General features: G+C 47.6%; 11 protein-coding genes across 11 annotated transcripts; 7 read left to right on the top strand and 4 right to left on the bottom strand.

Annotated features, from left to right (window-relative positions):
- Positions 1 to 708: 708 nt before the first annotated feature.
- NEMAJ01_0766 (DNA replication ATP-dependent helicase/nuclease Dna2) lies at positions 709 to 3312 on the bottom strand (the record flags this gene model as incomplete). Its single annotated transcript, XM_047914604.1, has 1 exon — positions 709 to 3312. The coding sequence occupies one exon, from the start codon at positions 3310 to 3312 to the stop codon at positions 709 to 711; it is 2604 nt and encodes an 867-aa protein (XP_047770561.1).
- A 28-nt stretch (positions 3313 to 3340) lies between these two features.
- Positions 3341 to 5242, top strand: NEMAJ01_0765 (uncharacterized protein; the record flags this gene model as incomplete). The annotated part of the gene is made up of 1 exon (XM_047914603.1): positions 3341 to 5242. One exon carries the CDS (start codon positions 3341 to 3343, stop codon positions 5240 to 5242), a length of 1902 nt encoding a protein of 633 aa, XP_047770560.1.
- A 328-nt stretch (positions 5243 to 5570) lies between these two features.
- NEMAJ01_0764 (uncharacterized protein) lies at positions 5571 to 6311 on the top strand (the record flags this gene model as incomplete). Its single annotated transcript, XM_047914602.1, has 1 exon — positions 5571 to 6311. The coding sequence occupies one exon, from the start codon at positions 5571 to 5573 to the stop codon at positions 6309 to 6311; it is 741 nt and encodes a 246-aa protein (XP_047770559.1).
- Positions 6312 to 6315: 4 nt separating this feature from the next.
- NEMAJ01_0763 (cyclin H) lies at positions 6316 to 7029 on the bottom strand (the record flags this gene model as incomplete). The annotated part of the gene is made up of 1 exon (XM_047914601.1): positions 6316 to 7029. The coding sequence occupies one exon, from the start codon at positions 7027 to 7029 to the stop codon at positions 6316 to 6318; it is 714 nt and encodes a 237-aa protein (XP_047770558.1).
- Positions 7030 to 7784: 755 nt separating this feature from the next.
- NEMAJ01_0762 (uncharacterized protein) lies at positions 7785 to 8477 on the top strand (the record flags this gene model as incomplete). Its single annotated transcript, XM_047914600.1, has 1 exon — positions 7785 to 8477. The coding sequence occupies one exon, from the start codon at positions 7785 to 7787 to the stop codon at positions 8475 to 8477; it is 693 nt and encodes a 230-aa protein (XP_047770557.1).
- A 608-nt stretch (positions 8478 to 9085) lies between these two features.
- NEMAJ01_0761 (rRNA N6-adenosine-methyltransferase METTL5) lies at positions 9086 to 9700 on the top strand (the record flags this gene model as incomplete). The annotated part of the gene is made up of 1 exon (XM_047914599.1): positions 9086 to 9700. The coding sequence occupies one exon, from the start codon at positions 9086 to 9088 to the stop codon at positions 9698 to 9700; it is 615 nt and encodes a 204-aa protein (XP_047770556.1).
- Positions 9701 to 9823: 123 nt separating this feature from the next.
- Positions 9824 to 11794, bottom strand: NEMAJ01_0760 (uncharacterized protein; the record flags this gene model as incomplete). Its single annotated transcript, XM_047914598.1, has 1 exon — positions 9824 to 11794. The coding sequence occupies one exon, from the start codon at positions 11792 to 11794 to the stop codon at positions 9824 to 9826; it is 1971 nt and encodes a 656-aa protein (XP_047770555.1).
- Positions 11795 to 12189: 395 nt separating this feature from the next.
- NEMAJ01_0759 (uncharacterized protein) lies at positions 12190 to 12498 on the bottom strand (the record flags this gene model as incomplete). Its single annotated transcript, XM_047914597.1, has 1 exon — positions 12190 to 12498. One exon carries the CDS (start codon positions 12496 to 12498, stop codon positions 12190 to 12192), a length of 309 nt encoding a protein of 102 aa, XP_047770554.1.
- Positions 12499 to 12525: 27 nt separating this feature from the next.
- Positions 12526 to 13329, top strand: NEMAJ01_0758 (ditrans,polycis-polyprenyl diphosphate synthase; the record flags this gene model as incomplete). Its single annotated transcript, XM_047914596.1, has 1 exon — positions 12526 to 13329. One exon carries the CDS (start codon positions 12526 to 12528, stop codon positions 13327 to 13329), a length of 804 nt encoding a protein of 267 aa, XP_047770553.1.
- Positions 13330 to 13762: 433 nt separating this feature from the next.
- On the top strand, positions 13763 to 14512 carry NEMAJ01_0757 (uncharacterized protein; the record flags this gene model as incomplete). The annotated part of the gene is made up of 1 exon (XM_047914595.1): positions 13763 to 14512. One exon carries the CDS (start codon positions 13763 to 13765, stop codon positions 14510 to 14512), a length of 750 nt encoding a protein of 249 aa, XP_047770552.1.
- A 1113-nt stretch (positions 14513 to 15625) lies between these two features.
- NEMAJ01_0756 (chromatin-remodeling ATPase INO80) lies at positions 15626 to 18145 on the top strand (the record flags this gene model as incomplete). Its single annotated transcript, XM_047914594.1, has 1 exon — positions 15626 to 18145. One exon carries the CDS (start codon positions 15626 to 15628, stop codon positions 18143 to 18145), a length of 2520 nt encoding a protein of 839 aa, XP_047770551.1.
- Between the last annotated feature and the right edge of the window lie 1182 nt (positions 18146 to 19327).

Genomic DNA, 19327 nt, shown 5'->3' with positions numbered 1-19327 from the left:
AACTAGACAAAAGTAGTTAGAGAGAAACAGTTAGAAATAGTTAGAGAGAAATAATAGTTAGAGAATGACTAGAAAAAATGGATATTAGAGAGAAATAACTAGAAATAATAGTTAGAGGGAAATAGTTAGAAATAATACTAGTTAGCAATAATACTAGAGAAACAACTAGAAACAACTAGAAATAACTACTAGAACTAGTTAGAGAAACAACTAGAATAGAACTAGTTAGATTTATTGAATAATTTCCTGTGCACACAGCTGTTTCCAGCATGAACAACTAGAAATAGTTAGAGAAACAATACACTAGACATAAATAATACTAGACAAAAACACATAGAGAAATAATACGAGAGAAAGAGCCAACGAAACTTTCTGTTCCGAATGCGGAGAAGGAGCGCCTTTTCCTTGGGATGTCCCGTGTGGATAGTCAGCACGTCTTTATTGCTTGCGTCTGGATATTAGCAGAGGAGCTGCACGGCCAGGCACTAACTTCCCTCCTCTGGGGAGTCTGCGTCCGAGAAGAGGGCATCGACTATATTTATAACTACTATGGAGAAGAGCGTGAAAATAGCTATGAGTATCAGCACCTCCACCACGCTAACGAGCAAGTGCCTCCTTGCACTGAAAAGTCCGGGCATACTCTCTGTTTCTGCTCGCTCCGGGTGTATCACAAAATGAAACTGTCAGAAAACATTTTCAAACAGCCAGTCACACCACAAGAACTGTTTTTTTCAGGTTCTCCAGAAGAAGAGAAAAAAGATCAAATTTCATCAGGTATTTTGATCTCCCCAAAATTTTCAGGGTCTTCCTGGAGCGAGTCAGTGCGACGTTAAGGCGCTCCCTCGAGAGAAGAATCTCCTCGTGCGGATCTCCCTCCAGGAAGACGTCCAGAACCAGGAAAATATGCGCAGATTCACTCCCCTGGAACCGATCCACCGTCTCTGCATCTCTCCCCAGGGACTTCACTCTCCGAACCTGCTCGTTAAAGTAGCAGAGAATCTGGACATCACTCCCCAGGGCCCGAATCACCTCCGATATCCTCCCCCTCCCAGCTCCACTTGCATCGAGGAAGAGAACAGATCCCTCCTCCTCCCTCCGGCACTTCATCTCCCCCGAATAAAACATCGCATTGCTAAGCTCCATAATGCACGCGGGCATTCTGTACTGCATCGTAAGGGGATTTAGCGGGGACTTAGCCCGCAGAATGTCGAAAAGACTCACCTCCAGGCAGGGAGTCCGAGCAAGAGGTCGCAGCTGCAGGTGATCCCCCACCAAAACCGCAGACTCCGAGATCAGGCACGGAATAACCGAGCACAGAAAGTTCTGCTGCGTGGCTTCATCTGCAATGTACGTGCTGAAAGTGCGTCCGTCAAATATAGGATCGCTGAACAGGGCCCGAGTCGTCGAAAGAACTACGTTGTACCCACTGAAAAGATCTTCCTCTTTTTCCTCTTTTTCTTCCCCCTTTTCTTCTTTTGCTTTTTTTTTAAATGCGAAATTCTCTACTTTTGTTCTTCCTGTCCTGTATACGCGGACTCTCTCGTCGGAGGAAATTCTTTTTTCTATATTTGTCAGGGCATTGTGCGTGTGGCAGCAAACGAGAATTTTTTTCTTTTGGCTCGCAAGTATCCGAATAAGCAGAGAAATAACCGTTGTCTTTCCTGTTCCTGGCATTCCATGGATGAGCGTATACGGGGAGTTGCGGAGGGCACTGAACATGGCCTTCTGCTGGTCCGTGTTCATCCGGAGGAACTCCCCCGTGAACTCCCCGGGGATATTTGCAGGGCCCTGTGTTGGCGTGTGCATCCACATACTCTTCACCTTCTCCGAGGAGAAAAGATGAAGGAGAGAAGTCCTGTACTCTGCGAACATTTTCAGGTTCGGATCCTTAGAAATAAAAACTCTTCCGTTGTGTTTGTAGATAAGTCTCTCTCTCAGGTGAACTTCTATCGAGCCATTGCTTATCGCTGTGATTACACCCTTCCCGAAGGCGCATGCATCTCTGTCGTATATCACCAGGAAGTCATTGCAGAAAAGCCCCGTTGCAAACTCTTCTTTCACGTGGATCTTCATGTGGTTATTATCCCACGTCTCTACAACTGCGAGGATCAGGCTCTCCTGTGAGAGGTCCTCCTCCTCCTGGATCTGCCCCCAGATGTACCCGAATACGCTGAGATCCGTAAACTCCGCATTCCTCAGGGCCTTCATTGGGGCATCTCCCTCGGTCGAGGAGAGACGGAGTGAGTCCTCTATCTCCGCGGTGACTTTGCAGGTTTCATTTAAGTTGCAGATCTCGCAGTGGGATATCTCCTTCCTGGGGGGCATTCTCGTCTCCCGAACCATTCTGTTCCTCCTGCACAGGATGTGGATGACTTCACTGTGCTTCAGCTCTACCTCCTTCAGGGCGTTTGTCTTCATGTGGAAGAGCTTCTGCGAGACGTATCCGCTCTGCTCCTTCTGCAGTAACCCGTACAGAATGACCTGCGCAATATTTTCGATGTACAGGTTTTTTCCTGTTTTTACCTCTATCTCCGTCCGGATGGAGCTATTCACGAGGACGATATCTGGCTTCCCCTTCATTTGCAGGAGCTGACTGTGGACAGTTTTGCTCTCCTCCGACCTCTCGTAGGAAAGCGTGCGGATGAACTCCCGGAGAGCCCCGAAGTACGTGAATATCTCCGAGAAAGTGCTTTCTGCAGACTCATTTACGCGGTGCAACTGCAAAATGTACCTGCAGATGATGCTTTTAAGCTCAGAGGCAACTGCCATGACAGAAGTATTCCTGTTCTTCACGAGGATGTCGATCCACTCGTGTATGATGACCCCGAATATAAGGGGCTTACTCACTGCCCTGTTAAACTGCACTGTTTTCTCCATTAGCATAGCTTTTCTAACGCACTCCAGGGACTCGATTATGTTCGTTGCTACAAGGGACTTCTTCGAGTGGACTATCATGTAGTTCTTCTCGTTGCTGATCTCGCTCAAGTCCGAGGCGTCTGAGGGGCAGCAGAGACACGGGATCACGCTGACAGTATTCCCTATGCGGGGAGATCCCTGTCGCCAGTCCCCGAAAATGTGCAGGATTTCCCCGTTCTCCCCCGTTACTCTGTCGTACTTCGCAGTTTTGCTGAGGGAGAGAACTTTAAACGTTCTCACATGCGGGATCTTTGGCTCTATGAAGGACTCGCTGCTGGACGGACTATCAGGCATCTTTGCCCCCTCCCAGAACGTAAAGTCGTGCGGATTGTCCTTCACGGGGACCTTCATCCTGTCGACCTTTTTGTGCTTTTTGGTCTCCCACCCGATGCTCATAATATTTTTTTAGTTTTCAGAATAAATGATGCTGCACTTACAGAGAGTCTTGGAGTGCGTTCTTAAGGAGGCAGATGGAGAAGAGTACGACAGAAAGTACGTTTACAGCAGACTCGATGCAATCCCGTGGGATGAGAGGCCGAAAATCCTCGAGGAAATTTGCGAAGTTCTGAAAACGTGTGTGCTAAAGAGCAGGCTCTCCCTGTGCGAAGCGTACTTCCACTGGAAAAAGGCGACTAAATCCCTGGAAAGTCTCTTTTCTGCGCTAAATATCCAGCCGGGAAGAAGAAGAAGGGTGCAGAATATGCCGCTTAGAAGGGCCTTCCGCCAGGGCATCCTCGGACTAGCTAGTGCCCGGAGGGGGGAAGAAGTCTCGAAAGTCGTGGAGAGTGTCGTATCCTTCATACGGGGATCGGAGGAGGCAGAAAAGTCCGTGGGAAAGAAGACCCTCGGAGTGCAGATGCGGCTTCTTGCAGGGATCTGCGAGGGTGCGAGGACTGAGGCTGAGATTGTTCGGGTGTACGCTGAAGCTGCGAGGGCTTTTGTCTCCCGCGCGGAAAACCTGAAACTTCACGGGGAGCCCAGAAAAAAAATAACGGAATTTTTGGAGGAGGCTCCTGGCGTGGGAAGGAGACCGCGGGGACTCTCTGCGCGGATGAAAGCAGAAATTAGGAGGGAAACCAGCAGGATTATAACGGGATCTTCTCTCGTGGCGTGGGATGAGTTCCTGGGGCTTCTTGCAGGGGGAGATGTTTTGGCCGTTTCTTCCGTTTTTTCCTCGGGAGTTGCCAGGGACGGAGTTTCCCGGGGGAATCTCGTGGGGGTTTTCGGGGAGGCTGTGCGGAGGTGCGCAGAGTCTGGGGAGGGAGGTCCTTACGAGGGACTTATGCGCATCTGCAGGATGCCCTGGCCTGAAAAAATGAAGAAAACCGTTAGAAAGATCGTAAAAAATCAGGTAAAAGATTTAGTGCGAGTAAAACCTGTGGAGTACTCGGGGTTCCTGGTGAGGAAGATGCAGAGCCTCATGCGGGATAGAGACGCCCACCCGAAGATCCGACAGGAGAGACCTTTTCTCAGGATCATCGCAGAGGAGGCTTCAAGCACGAACTACTTCGAGAATTCTCTTGTCTTTATGCTCGTGAATGAACTCCTTTACGGAGCATCCCTGAAAAGAGCCAGAAATGTCTTCTCAGCAGTCAGAGGGACCTGGAAGTACCCCCTCAGAAGGCGAATAGAGGGCCTCCTAAACGACTTTGCAGAGGCTGAGAAAGTCAACGGGGGAAAAGTCTCCCTCATACACGCGAACAGCTTCCGATGGCCCTCCCCCCTCCAAAGGCTCGACTTAGACGTGCCCGAAATAGCAAAGGCAAAGAGAAAAATTTTGAGCGACAGAAAAAGAAAAAAAGTAAAAATAGAGTGGATGGACAGCCTCTCAGTCGTGGAAATCCGCATAAACTCAGGAAAGGCAGTTCTCTCCCTCCTGCAGTACTGGATAATCCAAAAAATTCTTGAGAATTCTGAGATAGAACTTTCGGAGGTGGAGAGTAAAATGAAGATGTGCTGGCCCCATATACGCCCCCTTGTAGATGGAGGGATTCTCGCCTTCTCTGAGAGCACACAGAAACTGACGCCCGGAGAAAACTTCAATAGAGAAAGCGAATGGGAGAATCTCCTCCCAGAATACGATCTATCCAGCAGGGAGGAGGCTCCGAGTAGTGCTAGACTCCTTGGGAACCTGGCACTGGACAGTGCTATATCGAAGTCCCTGAAGAGGAATTCTCCGCAGTACCTGAGCGAATTACTGCAGGAAATAGCGAAGACCCACAAAACCACGACAGAAGCCGTCCACAAGAGGCTGCTTTCTCTCGTTGCGAGGGGGCTGATTCTCCTCGAGGAATTCGGGGCTTCCCAGGTCTCGTACATCCCGTAGGAGTTTGTGCGCACGGTGTAAAAAGTCTGGAGATGGCTTGTTTTTGGGTGTTCAGGCGGAAGATTCAGGGAGTGCGCATGTGCCCTGGAGTTTTAAGCGCTCCCCGAGTGGGAGGGCGTGAAAGAGCTTTTTTCGGGGGTTTTATGTGGGCGGAAGTTCTCGCGCGGAGACTGCGGATTTTCGAGGTCGCACCCTCGGGAAAGTTACTGGGAGGGTTCTCCCGTGCTCCTGAGCGTGCCTGCTGAGTGGGGACAGACTTTTTTCTCCCGTCTTTTGCGCCTTCCCGTGATTCGGGTTATTATTCCGTGCGAATATTTTTTATGTTTTTATGGTGAGGGAAATAGCAAACCCGAAAGTCGCCGAGTTAATGAAGAGCCTGAAGTGCACGGAAAACCAGGCCAGGAATGCACTGAAACTCTCCAGAGACGACGCAGAGATGGCCGCTGCAATCATAAAAGAGCACCGATCCGAGGACAGAACGACGTACGCAGGCGGACAGAGTGGGCAGATTCTCGAGACGCCAAAGTCTAAGTACGCGGAAGAGTTCAGCAAAATGATGCAGGAAGACGCTGAAAATCCCCCGTCTGACTCCCCCGTCGAGAGGAGGAAGCTCACAATCTTCAAGAACGGATTCCTCATCGACGGAAAGTTCACCCGCCTGAGCGACCACGAGACAAAGCGGATAATGGAGAAGATCATCAAGAAGAAAGAAGTGCCAAGTGATTTATTCAATATTAAACAGGACGAATTGGTCGATGTTGAGGTCGAGGATAAGTCTGGCGAAATGTACAGGGAGAAGTGCCCGGGAGACTCTCGCACCGTAAACCTCTGCATTCCCGTGGAGAATAAGGCAAAAATCGAACTCGGCGATGATTCTATCGTGTTTAAGCTGACAATAGAAGGAAAAAATACTATCGTACAAATGGGAAAGTGTTCTTCATTCGAAGAATTAAAAGCGTATCTTGGAGAAAGAGGAGTATCTGGCAAACTGTACATGGAAGATAAAGAAGTCTGTTGGAATGAAGATCCTTCTAAGTACAAGAGAACACTTCTAAGATTGCTGCAATAAATGCCTATATCTTATACCTTTGCTGGATCTGCTTGATCTTCCTGCCTATTCTCTCTATTTGCTCGGAGGAGGGGGGCTCTTTTCTTTTCATCTTTTTCTTCAGATGCTTCACGGACTCGAGGGTTTCCTCCATGAAGAACCCCCGGAGTTGCAGCGGAGAGACGGGGAGAGAAGCTATCGCGACTTCATTAAGGTCCAGCGTATGATAGTCCTCTAGAAGCATCAGAGTCCTCAGATTCTCTACGGCCTGGTCCCACTCCAGGACTTTATCTGCCTCAGAAATTTCCTGCGTCTGGACGTGCTTCTCCGCTTCTGCTGCGACTCTCTCCTTGTTCCGCAGGAGGAGAAAGAGCCCAAGAAGGCGCAAGTGCGGAGATGCTACGTGCAGGTTGAACTTCAGGGCATTGCATATCTCCAGCTCGTACTCCGCGAGGAGCTTCACATCCGCAAAGCTCAGCTGCTCTTTTATGCGGGCTGCCGTTGTAAAGGTATTCTCCACCTTCATCGCCAGGAGAATGCAGGCAACCACAAAGTTCTTCATGTCGTACTGGAAAACCCGTCTTTTACTGAATAGAACCTTAAAGTACGTTATTGCAGTACTTTGTATCTGAACGGGGATGTTCATGTGGTCGCACAGGCCAAGCATCTTTATCTGATAATAAAAAAGAAAAGTGTCTTCTTCCTCTTTTGTTATGTCCATTGCAGAACTCTCAGACATTCACTCACAAAAAATTTTACTTGAAATAGTAGCCTCCAAATAGTGTTTCACTGGAAAAACATCTCCAGAAAACCTGTTGGTTATAACCGTGTGTTTGGAAATGCGTTTTACATACGAGATTGTTAGAGGTGTGCCAAATAGGAGGTGCACGGGTGAATTCAGTGCTCAAGGCGTACTGGATGTGCTGGAGATTGTCTTCTTCCTGGGAATTTCAATCTTTATCTGCAGGATCTGGAGTTTCTCTGGAAGAAGAAGGGAGAACCTGAAGATGTTGTAAAAAGATAGAGGAAAAAGATAGAGGATAGATCGGACTCTCTGGGATATGCCCGTGTTTTCTCTGGGCTGCTGGATGCTGTATCTAGGGGAACAGGCTGTAGCATGTGTAAAACGCACACAAAAAACAGCCTGAGAAGAGGCGAGTGTTTATCGATGCCTTTTATGCGTATACCCGTCTTCTCTTCCCCTGGCATTTTTATCGCTTCTCCAGCAGCTTCTGAGATGCCTCTACGCTACAATAAAAGTCTACACTTTCAATATTAAAAAGAAAAAACTAGACGCTTTTAGAGTGCACTGGTACTCCTGCACGCATAAAATGCTAGTATAAATTATAAAAATAAAAGATCCTTGCAAATTGCTAACTTATTTTAAGCATCTGAACACTCTGAAATTATTCGGGTTATTATTCAGATATACCTATCTGTTTGGGCTCTTTTCTAGGATGATGCCTTATTTTCCCGAATAAACAACAAACAAACATGCAAAACGTGCTCTGGGTGCTTGCAGGGCTAATGTATGCGCATATGTGCAGGTCCTCTGTTGGAAAACCCCGAGTGAATGGGGAAGTTTTTCCTCTGAAAATTCGGGTTATTGTGGAGACTCTGAAGATCCCCGAGTGGAAGGTCACGCAGGCAGTTGAAATATTCCAGAGGATATACGCGGAGAGTGGCCTGAATGTGCGCGTAGAGTGCACTGAAGTCAGATACGCACCTGAAACCAGGGGAGAGGAAAGGCCCAAAGAGATATACTCGGATGATACCCAGGAGATAGAAGGAATTGCACTTTTCAACGCCCTTCAGACGGTAGCAGAAGGAATAACGGAAAAAAAGAATTTTTCAGGCAGGAATCAGGCGATGTTTTTCCTCCACTTGGAAGAGAGTCCGAAAGTCCACGGGGCGTCAATAGAGGGCGGACTCTTCAGGGGAAGCCCAATTGCTATTTGCACGATAACCCCGCAGGATACTCCGAAGGAAATAGGCGAGACAATGGCCCACGAACTAGCCCACTTACTCGGAGCAAAGCACGACGGAGTAAGCAATTCCTGCCATCCCAGGGGAAGTCTGATGGAGCAAGTGTATACGAAGCAGGCGGAAATCAAGAGACTCAGTCCGTGCACGAAGGCATCTATAAAAGACAGCATCCAGAGAGAGATTTACGCGAGAGAAAGATAGTTCCCTCTGAAAAGAGCAGAAGGGATCGGTTGATAATCAGGGTCCTTCACAGAAAGAGCGAAGACTCCGAAGAAGTTGGGAATTGCTGTAGATATGCAGGGGACTGCCTGTATCTAGAGCCAGATTCTAGTGGAGATTTACTGCTGTGGAGTGCCTTACTATTTTTCAGTGCTGGCTAGTGTTATACGAATAACTATTTGGATTTATTGTTTAATTTCCTATGCCCACAGATGTTTCGTGCTGAAAATTCGGGTTTTGGGACTCTTTGAAAAATTTGCAAAAATAAAAAATAAAAAATAAAAAGAAAAAAGAAAACTGGGAACGCTCTTCCAAAAGCTTCTCTCTAAAGTGAAGGTTTCTGTAGTGTTCTAGGCTTTCAGCACGTTTATATTTACTCGTAAATGGTTATTGTTTAATCCGCACAACGGATAAATACCTTTTTGCTTTACCCCTAAAGAGCAAGTTAAATACTGTCTGTTTGGGCAGGCCAAGAGAGAAGCAGGAGAGTTTTTCCGATGATATTCCAGCTACGGTCGCTGCGCTGGGAAAGTATTGGGAAATTTGGAAAAAAGTCACCAGAAAATTTAAAGGGAAAATATTTTCCAGAAATGAAGCTGAAGCACGTGAAGTGGGAGCTGGACGGGATTGAAGGGTTTGCGTCGCCAAAAATCAGGTACGAGCAGTACATGACGCCCTCGGAGCTGGCGTGTTCTGTCGCCCACGTTATGGCCGTTGAAAATGACGACATTTCTGGGAAGAAAGTGCTCGATTTAGGCTGTGGGACGGGCATGCTAAGCGCTGCTGTTCTCCTCCACGGAGCTTCCAGAGTCACGGGCGTGGATATTGACGGGGCCCTGGAGGAGACGTACAGAAAAAACCTGCAGGGACTCCCAGGGGAGGGAAAATTCCGCTTTTTACGCCTGGACGTCTCCGGGGACGACTTCTCCGGGGTTGGGAGGCACGATACTGCAGTGATAAACCCTCCTTTTGGCACAAAAAGCAACAGCGGAATAGACGCACTATTCCTGGAGAAAGCCCTTAGCATCGCCGATGTCGTCTACTCTATGCACAAAACCAGCACGCGAGAGTACTTCCAGAAGAAGTACGCGGGCAGAATAACGGTCCTTTCAAAGATGCTTTTCGAGCTCAAAAAAACGTACAAGTTCCAGAAGAAAGAAAGTGTCCACGTAGAGGTAGATTTGATACGGGTCATTTCAAAGTGAAATAAAAAAAAGAACCAGTGCATATTTCCCCAAAATGAAGGCTTTTATAGAGACAAACTCTGCTTTTATTCTGGATATTCTACAGTTTCAGAACACTCGATATTTTCCCACGGCCTTTCTCCCTCACGCAGAGTATCTTTCCACAAGATCATCGAGGTCTTTCCCAATTCTGTCGGAGGGACTCTTCTTCTGCCTCTTCCGCAGGCAATCTATCTCCGTGAAGAGCTTCAGGATGCGCTTTGCGGTGGGACTCTCCAGGTCGAGGTACTGCACGGACTTGTAGAGAACGGCAAAGTCATTCTCCAGGGCGTCCATCTGCCTGTACACTTTCAGGGCGGAAATACCCTCCAAAACTGCCTCCAGGACGGAGTCCAACTGCCTCTGCAGGAATCCCGCGGGGACTCTGTCCTTATGCTCCTCCAGTGCCTGCGAAACTCTATCCGGATCTATCGACACGGCATCTTCCTCCGATAAGTTCCTGAGCTTCCCCAAAAATCCCCTGGAAATTTCCTCTATCCTTCCCTGGAGGGAGTTCTCCGCCCTTTTAATCGCTGCCTGCTCGTGATCCGTTATTTTCCTGAGCTCAGGAAGCTTCAGAAGAAGTGCCCCCGTGGAGATGCTGTGCCTGTGCTCTACAAGCTCCTTCTTTATGCTCTCCAGGAGGTCCGAGGCAAATCCCTGCACTTTCATCGCATCCTGCAGCGGAGCATTTCGCACAGCCTCCGAAACAGGCTCTACGATCGAATTCGTGAACTTCAGGATAATGTCGTCCAATTCGTTCTCTGCCTGCTCCACCTCGTGAATAAGCTCCCTCGACTCCTTGAAGAATCTCCGAATCTCCGAAGCCACTGCGAAAAGGGTCTCCCGAAGCCCTGCCTTCTCCTGGAGGATTCCCTTCACCTTCTGCCGGGCTCCCACGCAGTCACTCTCTATGCACTTATACGCTGTCTGTATAAGAAGGTCTGAAAGCCCCCGAAAATGCGTCTCAGATCGTGCCTGAACTGAGACAAAAAAGTGCTTTATCCGCCTGAATACGAAGAGATCGTCCACGTACTCCCCAGGGACGGAGGAAATAACACTCTCCAACTTCTTCACGAGTGCTGCATCGTACTCCTCCTCCGCAGGATCGAGACTCTGCACGAGGCACGGCTTTATCTCTGCATCTGCCTCTAGAAACTCCGAGAAGATCCGGAGGATGATCGGCAGCTTATCCCGCGGGTTGTACTGCTCCATCTGGGTCCTGCACAGCTTCAGCATCTCTCTTCGCCTGGCATTGTTCACGTACTCTGCGAATTCTTCGCCTCTGTCCAGCTCCTCGTATATGTACTTCCCTATGTGGAGAAACTCCTTATTCCTGCGGGCGAACTTCCTCGGGGCGAGAACTTCCGCGGGAATTTCACTCTCCTTTCTCCCGGCTTCTTTTTGCTCGGCTATTTCTGGGATTCCTGCGACGACTTCGCAGATCCACCACTGGATCATCACATTCGCCACGATCAGAAGCCTTTTTTCGCTCTGCCCCAGGACTTCCTGCACTCTCTGGCAGAAGGAGAAGTCTGAGAAGTGCCGAACGAGGGCGGAGAGCTTCTTATACGCACAAACCCACAGGAAAACAGTTCTTGCATCCTCCTCGGAAATTTCCTCCCTCCTTGCAGTGAGTCTCTCTATCTGCACCATTCCCTTGTTGGAGACTCTCGATAGATTCTGCGTAGTCTCCACTAGGATCTTTATCTGCTTTATTCCGGAGATTGAGTCTTTTACTCGCTCTTTTATTCTTTTTATTTCCTGCAGGGACTTTTTTGTCTCGCTCTTCTGGAGGCTTGTAGCGAGTATTTGCTCTTCTGCCTCGTCTATTTTTTTATTGAAAGTTTTCATTCCCTCGATCACGTGGGGGAGTCTGTCCAAGTCCTTCAGGACGTCTACGCTTCCCTTCAGCATAAGGGATTCGAGCTCTTTGGTTTTCTCCTCTATTTCCACGGTATTTACTGAGATCTCCTTCTTTCTCTGCTCTGGGCTGAGTATTCTCATTATGTAGTCTCGGGAGGCTGCGCTTGGGATGTACTGGGGAGGGCTTCTCTCTTCCGTCTCGTTCTCCATTGCCTCTGTAAAATTTTTGTTCTCCCCACATAAATGCTTAATTGCTCCCAGGCGGAAACAGCAAAATAAGACGGAGAAATACCCAGAATAACCCGTCCAGAAAAAACTCAGAACGTTTATTCGGGCTGGGAGAAATACGGCAGGAAGACAGTATTCAGCAGAAACTCCAGGGAAGAGCGCGGAGAGCCCCAAAGATTCCGCGGATATTTTGACATTCCTGGAGTGTGCTTCTACCCTTTATCCCCGTGCTTTATGCCCTGAATGTATACAGGAAATTACTCAATAAACTCAAAATCAGTTAAAACCCCGAATAACCCCGAATAGATTTCACTTTTTATGCTATCAGTTCACTCGCCAAATACCTGAACTCACAGTGGAATCTTCGCTCTTTCCTTCTAGTGTTTAAACAGAAGGTGGACTGTGTATACGGAGAGTCCAGCGTCAAAATGGTCGAATGACCCTTTCCTGCAAACAGGCCTCCCGTCGAAGAGAAAGGCAATACTCTCCCCAGGGGAAGTTTTCACCGTTAAAACCGTTGAAATTTCTCCCTCCTTCACTCCGTACGAGGGAATAAACCCTATCTCCGAGACTATACACTGCAGGAAAACCCCCTCATTCCTCCCAATCCTGCGGATGTACCAGGACAGATCCCCAATATCCCGAGTCCTCCGACTCCCCGTCTCTCCCGGTGCTTCCACTCTCATTTTATATTGAACTTTTTCATAATATTTATGAAAAGACTCAGCAGGAAAGTGCGGGTTACGCTTTTAGATCTAGTTGATTTTCTGCTGGAAAATAGCACAATCAATGCAGCGTACGAATTCGCATGCATCCACATGAAATGGATATTTATTGCATCTCCCGTGGTAAACTTCCTAATTAGGAGGCTCAGCGAAGCAATTACTCCCCCGGGTCTCTCCATAGCTATAATAATGGACGGAAACAGAAGGTATGCAAAGTCTGCGAGTATCTCGAAGAAGGCAGGGCATGAGATGGGATATGCCCACGTATACAGCATCCTAGAGTGCATGAAAAGGGCCAAGTGCAGGAGTGTGGGCTTCTTTGCCTTCGGGATGAAGAACTTTTCTCGCTCGGAGGAGGAAGTGTCCGATATAATGGGGATTCTCAGGAGAGGTCTGGAGAAGGCAGAGAATTCTCCGGATAAAAAGGCCTTTCTAGACGCCCTGGGAGTAGTTGGGGATATCTCTGCAATGCCTTCAGAGATGCAGCCAGTCCTTCTCCGCATACGGAGTACTCCCCAGAAGAAAAACTGCTATTTATTTCTCGCGTATTCCTCCCTGTACGAGTACGTAAGCGGGAGAGGGGATGGGACTCCAGAGAAGTTCGACATAATAATACGCCCGGGAGGAGAAAAGCGGCTCAGCGACTTCCTCCTCTGCAACTCAGCGAATAATTCGACACTTTGCTTTGTTTCATCGAAGTGGCCTGTTCTCTCCGCAGGGCACATTCTCATGGCCGTGGGAAAGTACGTGCTGGAGTCGCAGTTGAGGAGTGAAGGGGTTGAAGGGGCATGAGGGGGTTAAAGAGTGTTCGAGTGAAGTTTTCTCTTTGAATGTTCTCGAAAAGATTTTTAAAAGATCTTGAAGGGTTTCAGGTAACGCCTTTGCTCTTTTGAAAGGTTTTTGAAAAGATCATTCTCTTTTTGAAAGTCCCGAAAAGATCATTCTCTTTTAAAAGGTATTAGGGCAAAGTTTGCTCTTTTAAAACTCCCTGAAAAGATCATTCTCTTTTAACAGATCTTTCAGGTAACGCCTTTTCTCTTTTTAAAAGTTCTCGAAAAGATCTTTCTCTTTTTAAAAGTTCCTGAAAAGATCATTCAGGTAAAATTCATTCTTCATTCTTCATTCTCCTTATGAGCTCTTTCTTGTGAGCTCTCTTTTGAAGGTTTTAGGGTTAGTGTTTCAAAGGTGAAACGGCTATTAGAAAAGGCCTTCCTCAGATATTGCAATGCACGGGATGTGGAGGGCACTGCTTATGGGGACAGTCCAGACTCTGGCTAAAATAGTCCTTCTGGACGATATCGATGCCCCAGAGAAGCACGGATACATAACGATAGATAGCACAAACAACAAGATAGACCACATTTCCAGGAAGATACGCAGTAAGAAGGCTTCTCTCCCTGCCCCTCCAGACGGGTACGTGGAGACTCGGAAATATACGGAGAGAAGGTTCGAGCCCGTGGAAAGAGCGAGTATAGGCGGTTCTACCCCGAGGAAAGTCGTGCACGTGGAGGAGGAGCCTTTTACAGTGGACTTGGGGCGAGTCCCTGTGAGGAGAGTCTACGCTCCGATCGACAGGCGGATAGAGGGTCTTCTCCTGGAGACGGACCGGATAAAGAAGGAGCAGGACAAGTACGACCAGACTCGGTCGAAGATCAGAACGAGAAAGATAAAGCTGAAGACCCTGAAAAGCGACAGGAAACTCACAGAGAAGTCGATATACTTAACGCACAAAGAGATAAATGCCGTTGAAAATGCCCTGGAGTCTCTGAAATTGCAACTTGCAGAACTCAACGGAAAATTCGAGGCAATTTCCCGGCAGGAGAGCGAGATAGAGAAGGACTTAGTCTCTCTCCAGGGCAAACTCAACGAGAAAGCAGCCCTTCTCCACAGACTCCACAGGCTCAAGAAGAAGTACAGGTGGCTGCAGAGTGAGTACAGTTACTACGAGAGTGAGAGCAGCGGATTCCAGACATAATTAAACCAATAAAAATCCCATAAAAATTGCAGTACCTGAAACCTGATAAAACTCCAGGAAATTCCCCATCTACCGTATTTATGCGCTGGAATTCTTCCACGCGAAAGCAGTTACTCCTAGCGGTGCGTATACCCCGAATACAGGGCGCTGAATACGTGATAACAGGCTGTTATATGCTGAAGGCATAGTTACTCGTAAATAGTTACTGTTTGGTGGTGAATTGGCATTTGTTTGGCAGAAGCTATAAACAAGGACGAATTAAATATGTCGAAAATCCGGTTTAAGTGTTGACTTTGGTCCAAGACAAGCACAAATAAAAATTTATTAGCCCTTGGAGAATTACAAATGTCGACCATTGAATGTCGTACTGTTCGATGTTTAGAATTCTTTGACATTACTTCTGTTTTTTATTTCTCTTTTTAAAATCGTCTCGCGTATTTGTGTATTTACCTCTTTAATGCTCACTAACAATTTCATGTTTCACATCTTATTGATTATTTCCAAGTCATGATCTAATTTTGTGGGAGTTCCAATAATTCACCACATAAACACACAAATTTAAGCAGCTCTAAAAAGGCCGTAATTTTCACTAGAACTTCCACTATTGCAGCCTTCATTTTTTCAATTTTGGTATATAGAGTTAGAATCTACTGATTTGTCTTCCCTGTCTGAGTCTATGCCTTTTTTCTATATCCACTCTCTGCAATATCCCACTTCAGGCTTACATGAATCTGCCCATATACCTGTGTGCTTACTCTATCCCTTAATCCCAAGGTATGCAGCCTCTTGAATCTGCCCATATAAGCAATAGCCCATTCCAAGTAGCTGATTTCAGCATAGAACAGTATTTTTTATTCTGGCACTTACGAGCTAGCAAATTGAGAAAGAAAGAAGAGAGACTGCCTCCACTCTTTCTCACCTGCGTATAGCTAAACCCGAATGCATCTTTGGGCAAAGTAGAAATCTGTTTATCCCGTATGCGATCTAACAGCACCCGCCTACGAGTGACTATGCTTCCACTCGCACTTTACTCTATTACTACGGCACTCTACAGCCTAGCAGAATTCTCCGTGCTTTTCCTCTGCTTTTATGCATTTTAATTTTTGTTTGAGTATGGCTGTGCACGAGAGGGATGTGTCCGATAGCATCGTGCAGTATCAGATAGAGATTCACAGGAGCATACGAAAACAAAGAATGTGCGTGATCGAAAGGAAAATACGCCGGGGATTTGACCAAGCAAAAAAGACTTTCTCCGCGCTGGGCCTGTGCGTGGACGCTCTCCCGTACCCGAGGATGGACAACTACATCGCAGGAAGCGGAAGAGCCAAAATTCTCGAGGGGATAAAGTCCCAGAAGTCAGCAAGCGACCAGATCTCCATCGAGGAGGAAACGCGGAAGGTCTACGAGGACCTCTGCAAGAAGGCAGTTCCGAAGGTGCACAAAGTCCTCGTGCAGAACATCGCAGCAAAGCAGGCACAACACAAGAAGATCAGCACAATATGCCAGCGAGAGCTGAAGAGAGCCCTCACAAAAACGTCAAAGACAAATCCCTCCCTCAAGGGGAAGAGAGTCACGAAGGAGCTGCAGGGATTCTTCAAAAGGGCCGAGAGAAACACGCGAGAGAAGAGGCGGAAGGAGGAGAAGGAGGACTACGACCGGAGAAAGAAGGAGGAGGAGATGCGGGAGGAGCAGCGCCAGGAGAAAAAGCTTAACTTTTTGATCACGCAGACAGAGCTTTTCTCCCACTTTATCCTCGGGAAGAAGGGACGCCCGGAGGAGGAGACTCCAGAGGCAATAATCGCACAGAAGGCAGCGGAGAGGCACAGACAGGCAGTTATGGAGTACGATGCTCCAGGGTCAGGCGGACAAACCGTCTACAATAATTCGACTCTCCCCATTTCCGAGACAGTTTCTGTCCCGGGGATGCTCCAGTGCACGCTGAAGGACTACCAGAAAAGGGGACTTGAATGGCTGGTCAGCCTGTACGATCAGGGGATAAATGGGATGCTCGCAGATGAGATGGGCCTGGGGAAAACGGTCCAGGGAATCTCCTTCCTCGCACACCTCGCAGAGAATGAGGGCATTTGGGGGCCATTTTTGATCATTACCCCAGCATCAACCCTCCATAATTGGGAGCAGGAATTTGCGAAGTTCGTCCCTGCGTTTAAGGTCGTCTCCTACTGGGGGACAGTTGCAGAGAGAAAGGCCCTGCGGAGGTCCTGGCAGCAGAGGAAACTGCAGAGGGAGGACTCCCCATTTCACGTGGTGATTACGTCGTACCAGCTTGCAGTGAGCGATGAGAAGTACTTCAGCAAGGTAAAGTGGCAGTACATGATTTTGGACGAGGCACAGGCGATAAAGAGCAGCAGTAGCACGCGGTGGAAGACTCTTCTCTCGTTCAAGGCGAGGAGTAGGCTTCTTCTCACGGGGACACCGATACAGAATACGCTGCAGGAGTTGTGGGCTCTCCTGCACTTTATTATGCCAACGCTTTTTGACTCTCACGGGGAGTTCTCGGAGTGGTTTAGGATCGAGGACGGGGACAGTGTCACGGAGGCGGCGAGGCTTCGGATGGTTTTGCAGCCGTTTATGCTGCGGAGGGAGAAGAAAGACGTCGCAGATGAGCTGGGGATGAAGGTGGAGAAGACGATAGTCTGCGAGATGAGTCCGAAGCAGAGGAAGTTGTACGAGGGAATTCGCGCACGGGCTCCGATGGCGACGTTTTTGGATCGGGGGATACCCGACGGGATTGAGGGGATTGAGGGGCTGATGAATTTGGTCATGCAGTTTCGGAAGGTCTGCAATCACCCGGACCTTTTTGAGAAGAGGGAGGTCTCTTCCGGGTGGAGCCAGCCTGTTTCGGAGGCGTACATTCCGAAGATCGTGAATGAGGAGATACTCGTGGAGAAGTGGGCTCCGGTGGGGCTTAGGGTGCCTGAAAAACGGATTTCAGATATTTTCAGAGTAGAACCTGAAAAGATCAAACGGATAAAAAAGACTGATTTTATTGCCTTGAGTGAGATAGTTGTTCCTAGGTGCTTGCCTCCTAAGAAGGTTCTTGTATCGCCAGCGTACATACACGGAGGGAAGATTCCGTTGGAGATTTCTGAGAGTCTGCGGCAGCCGCCCGTATACGTTCCCTCCATGGAGAGGTTTGTGAGCGACTGCGGGAAACTCGTTATTTTGGACAGTTTGCTCCCGAAGTTGAAGGAGGAGGGTCACCGCGTCCTGATGTACTTCCAGATGACGAAGATGATCGATCTTTTTGAAGAGTATTTGACCGTTAGAAATTACTCGTACCTGCGCCTGGATGGGAGCAGCAGAATTTCGAATAGGAAGGAGCTCGTACGGGACTGGCAGTCCAGCAGCGATAAGTTCATCTTCCTCCTGAGCACGCGGGCAGGAGGTCTGGGGATAAACCTCACGGCAGCAGATACCGTTATATTCTACGACAGCGACTGGAATCCCACGGCAGATCAGCAGGCGATGGATAGAGCCCACAGACTTGGCCAGACGAAGCAGGTGACCGTGTACAGGCTGATCACTGCAGGGACCATCGAAGAGAGAATTATGGAAAGAGCGGAAGTCAAGGGAGAGATCCAGAGGATGGTCATACAGACAAAAGACGACTAGAGCCGGCAACTGATAGAGAGAATGCAGAAATTTTGAAGGAAAGGCAGGAAGAACCTGCACAATAAAGTGAAACTTATCCAGTCGACAGAATTTTAATCTTCCAATACATGGATATACCACAAATATACCACAAATATATGAATAACATAAATCAATCTATAGATCAATAGATCTAACGAGTCTTATAATCGTATGTATTGTATGATGAAAGCATAGTTGCTCGTAATTGGTTATTGTTTAGACACAAATGAATGTTTGTTTGACAGCACATTATAAACAAGGATAAATTAAATACATAAGTGTTTAAGCAGGTCGAAAATGAATAAACGACACTGTTTCACATGACTACTTCCAGTATTACAACTATGAACATAGCATTAAGTCTATCGATGATCGAAAGCCGGAGCTCCAAAGGCTAATAAATCTTTACTGGAACTAGCATAGATTCAGAAGCAAATATGCCCGGATTTATGGCACAAGCATTGCACGCCCTGAACAGATGCCGCTTTTGCCCACGGAAATTAATGTGCTCATAGCTCTGAAAATCTTGGGAAATCCCGTCTTTTCCAAAAAGGCATCTGGACATTAAAAAACAACTGAGCAAACCCCATCAAAATCTGGTTTTGCGCACTACAAAGACGTTTTTCATGCGCAAACACAAAAAATGCTCAAGGAGAAAAAGTCTCTCGATGTGAAAAATCACGCATTTCCACATTACAGCGCCTATTGCCCTGGATTTAGGATAATTTAATTTTCAGCAGTTGCATCATCATTTAGTTTTTCCTTTTTTAATTACGGATCCCTGTTGAAATGAACACTGTTACAAGCACACAGACAATAGTAGAACAAGAATTAGGCAATCAGAATGGAAACCATAAAAACGTTTCCGAGCAGACTGCGCCCACCAGAAACGAAACAGGAACTTTACTCCATTCAATGGTTGTGGACATGGAAACATCCAACATCAGTGATGCTGAAAGGGCAGCTGCCAGCAGGCGTGCTAGAGAGAGGGCTGCTCAGATGAGAAGGGGTTTTAAATGCGGGCTCTGGTCAGGCATGTTGGTTTGTTTTTTCGTTTTACTCATGGTACTGGGTAAAAGTTCTATGGTTAAGATGTAATACGGGAAGTGCTAGTGAAATTCACGGCCTTGTTGCATGCTGAAAGCATAGTTGCTCGTAGTT

This window comes from Nematocida major (assembly GCF_021653875.1).
Source record: "Nematocida major strain JUm2507 chromosome Unknown 2389, whole genome shotgun sequence".
NCBI lineage: Eukaryota > Fungi > Microsporidia > Nematocida > Nematocida major.
This window is presented reverse-complemented; position numbering and strand designations above follow the sequence as displayed.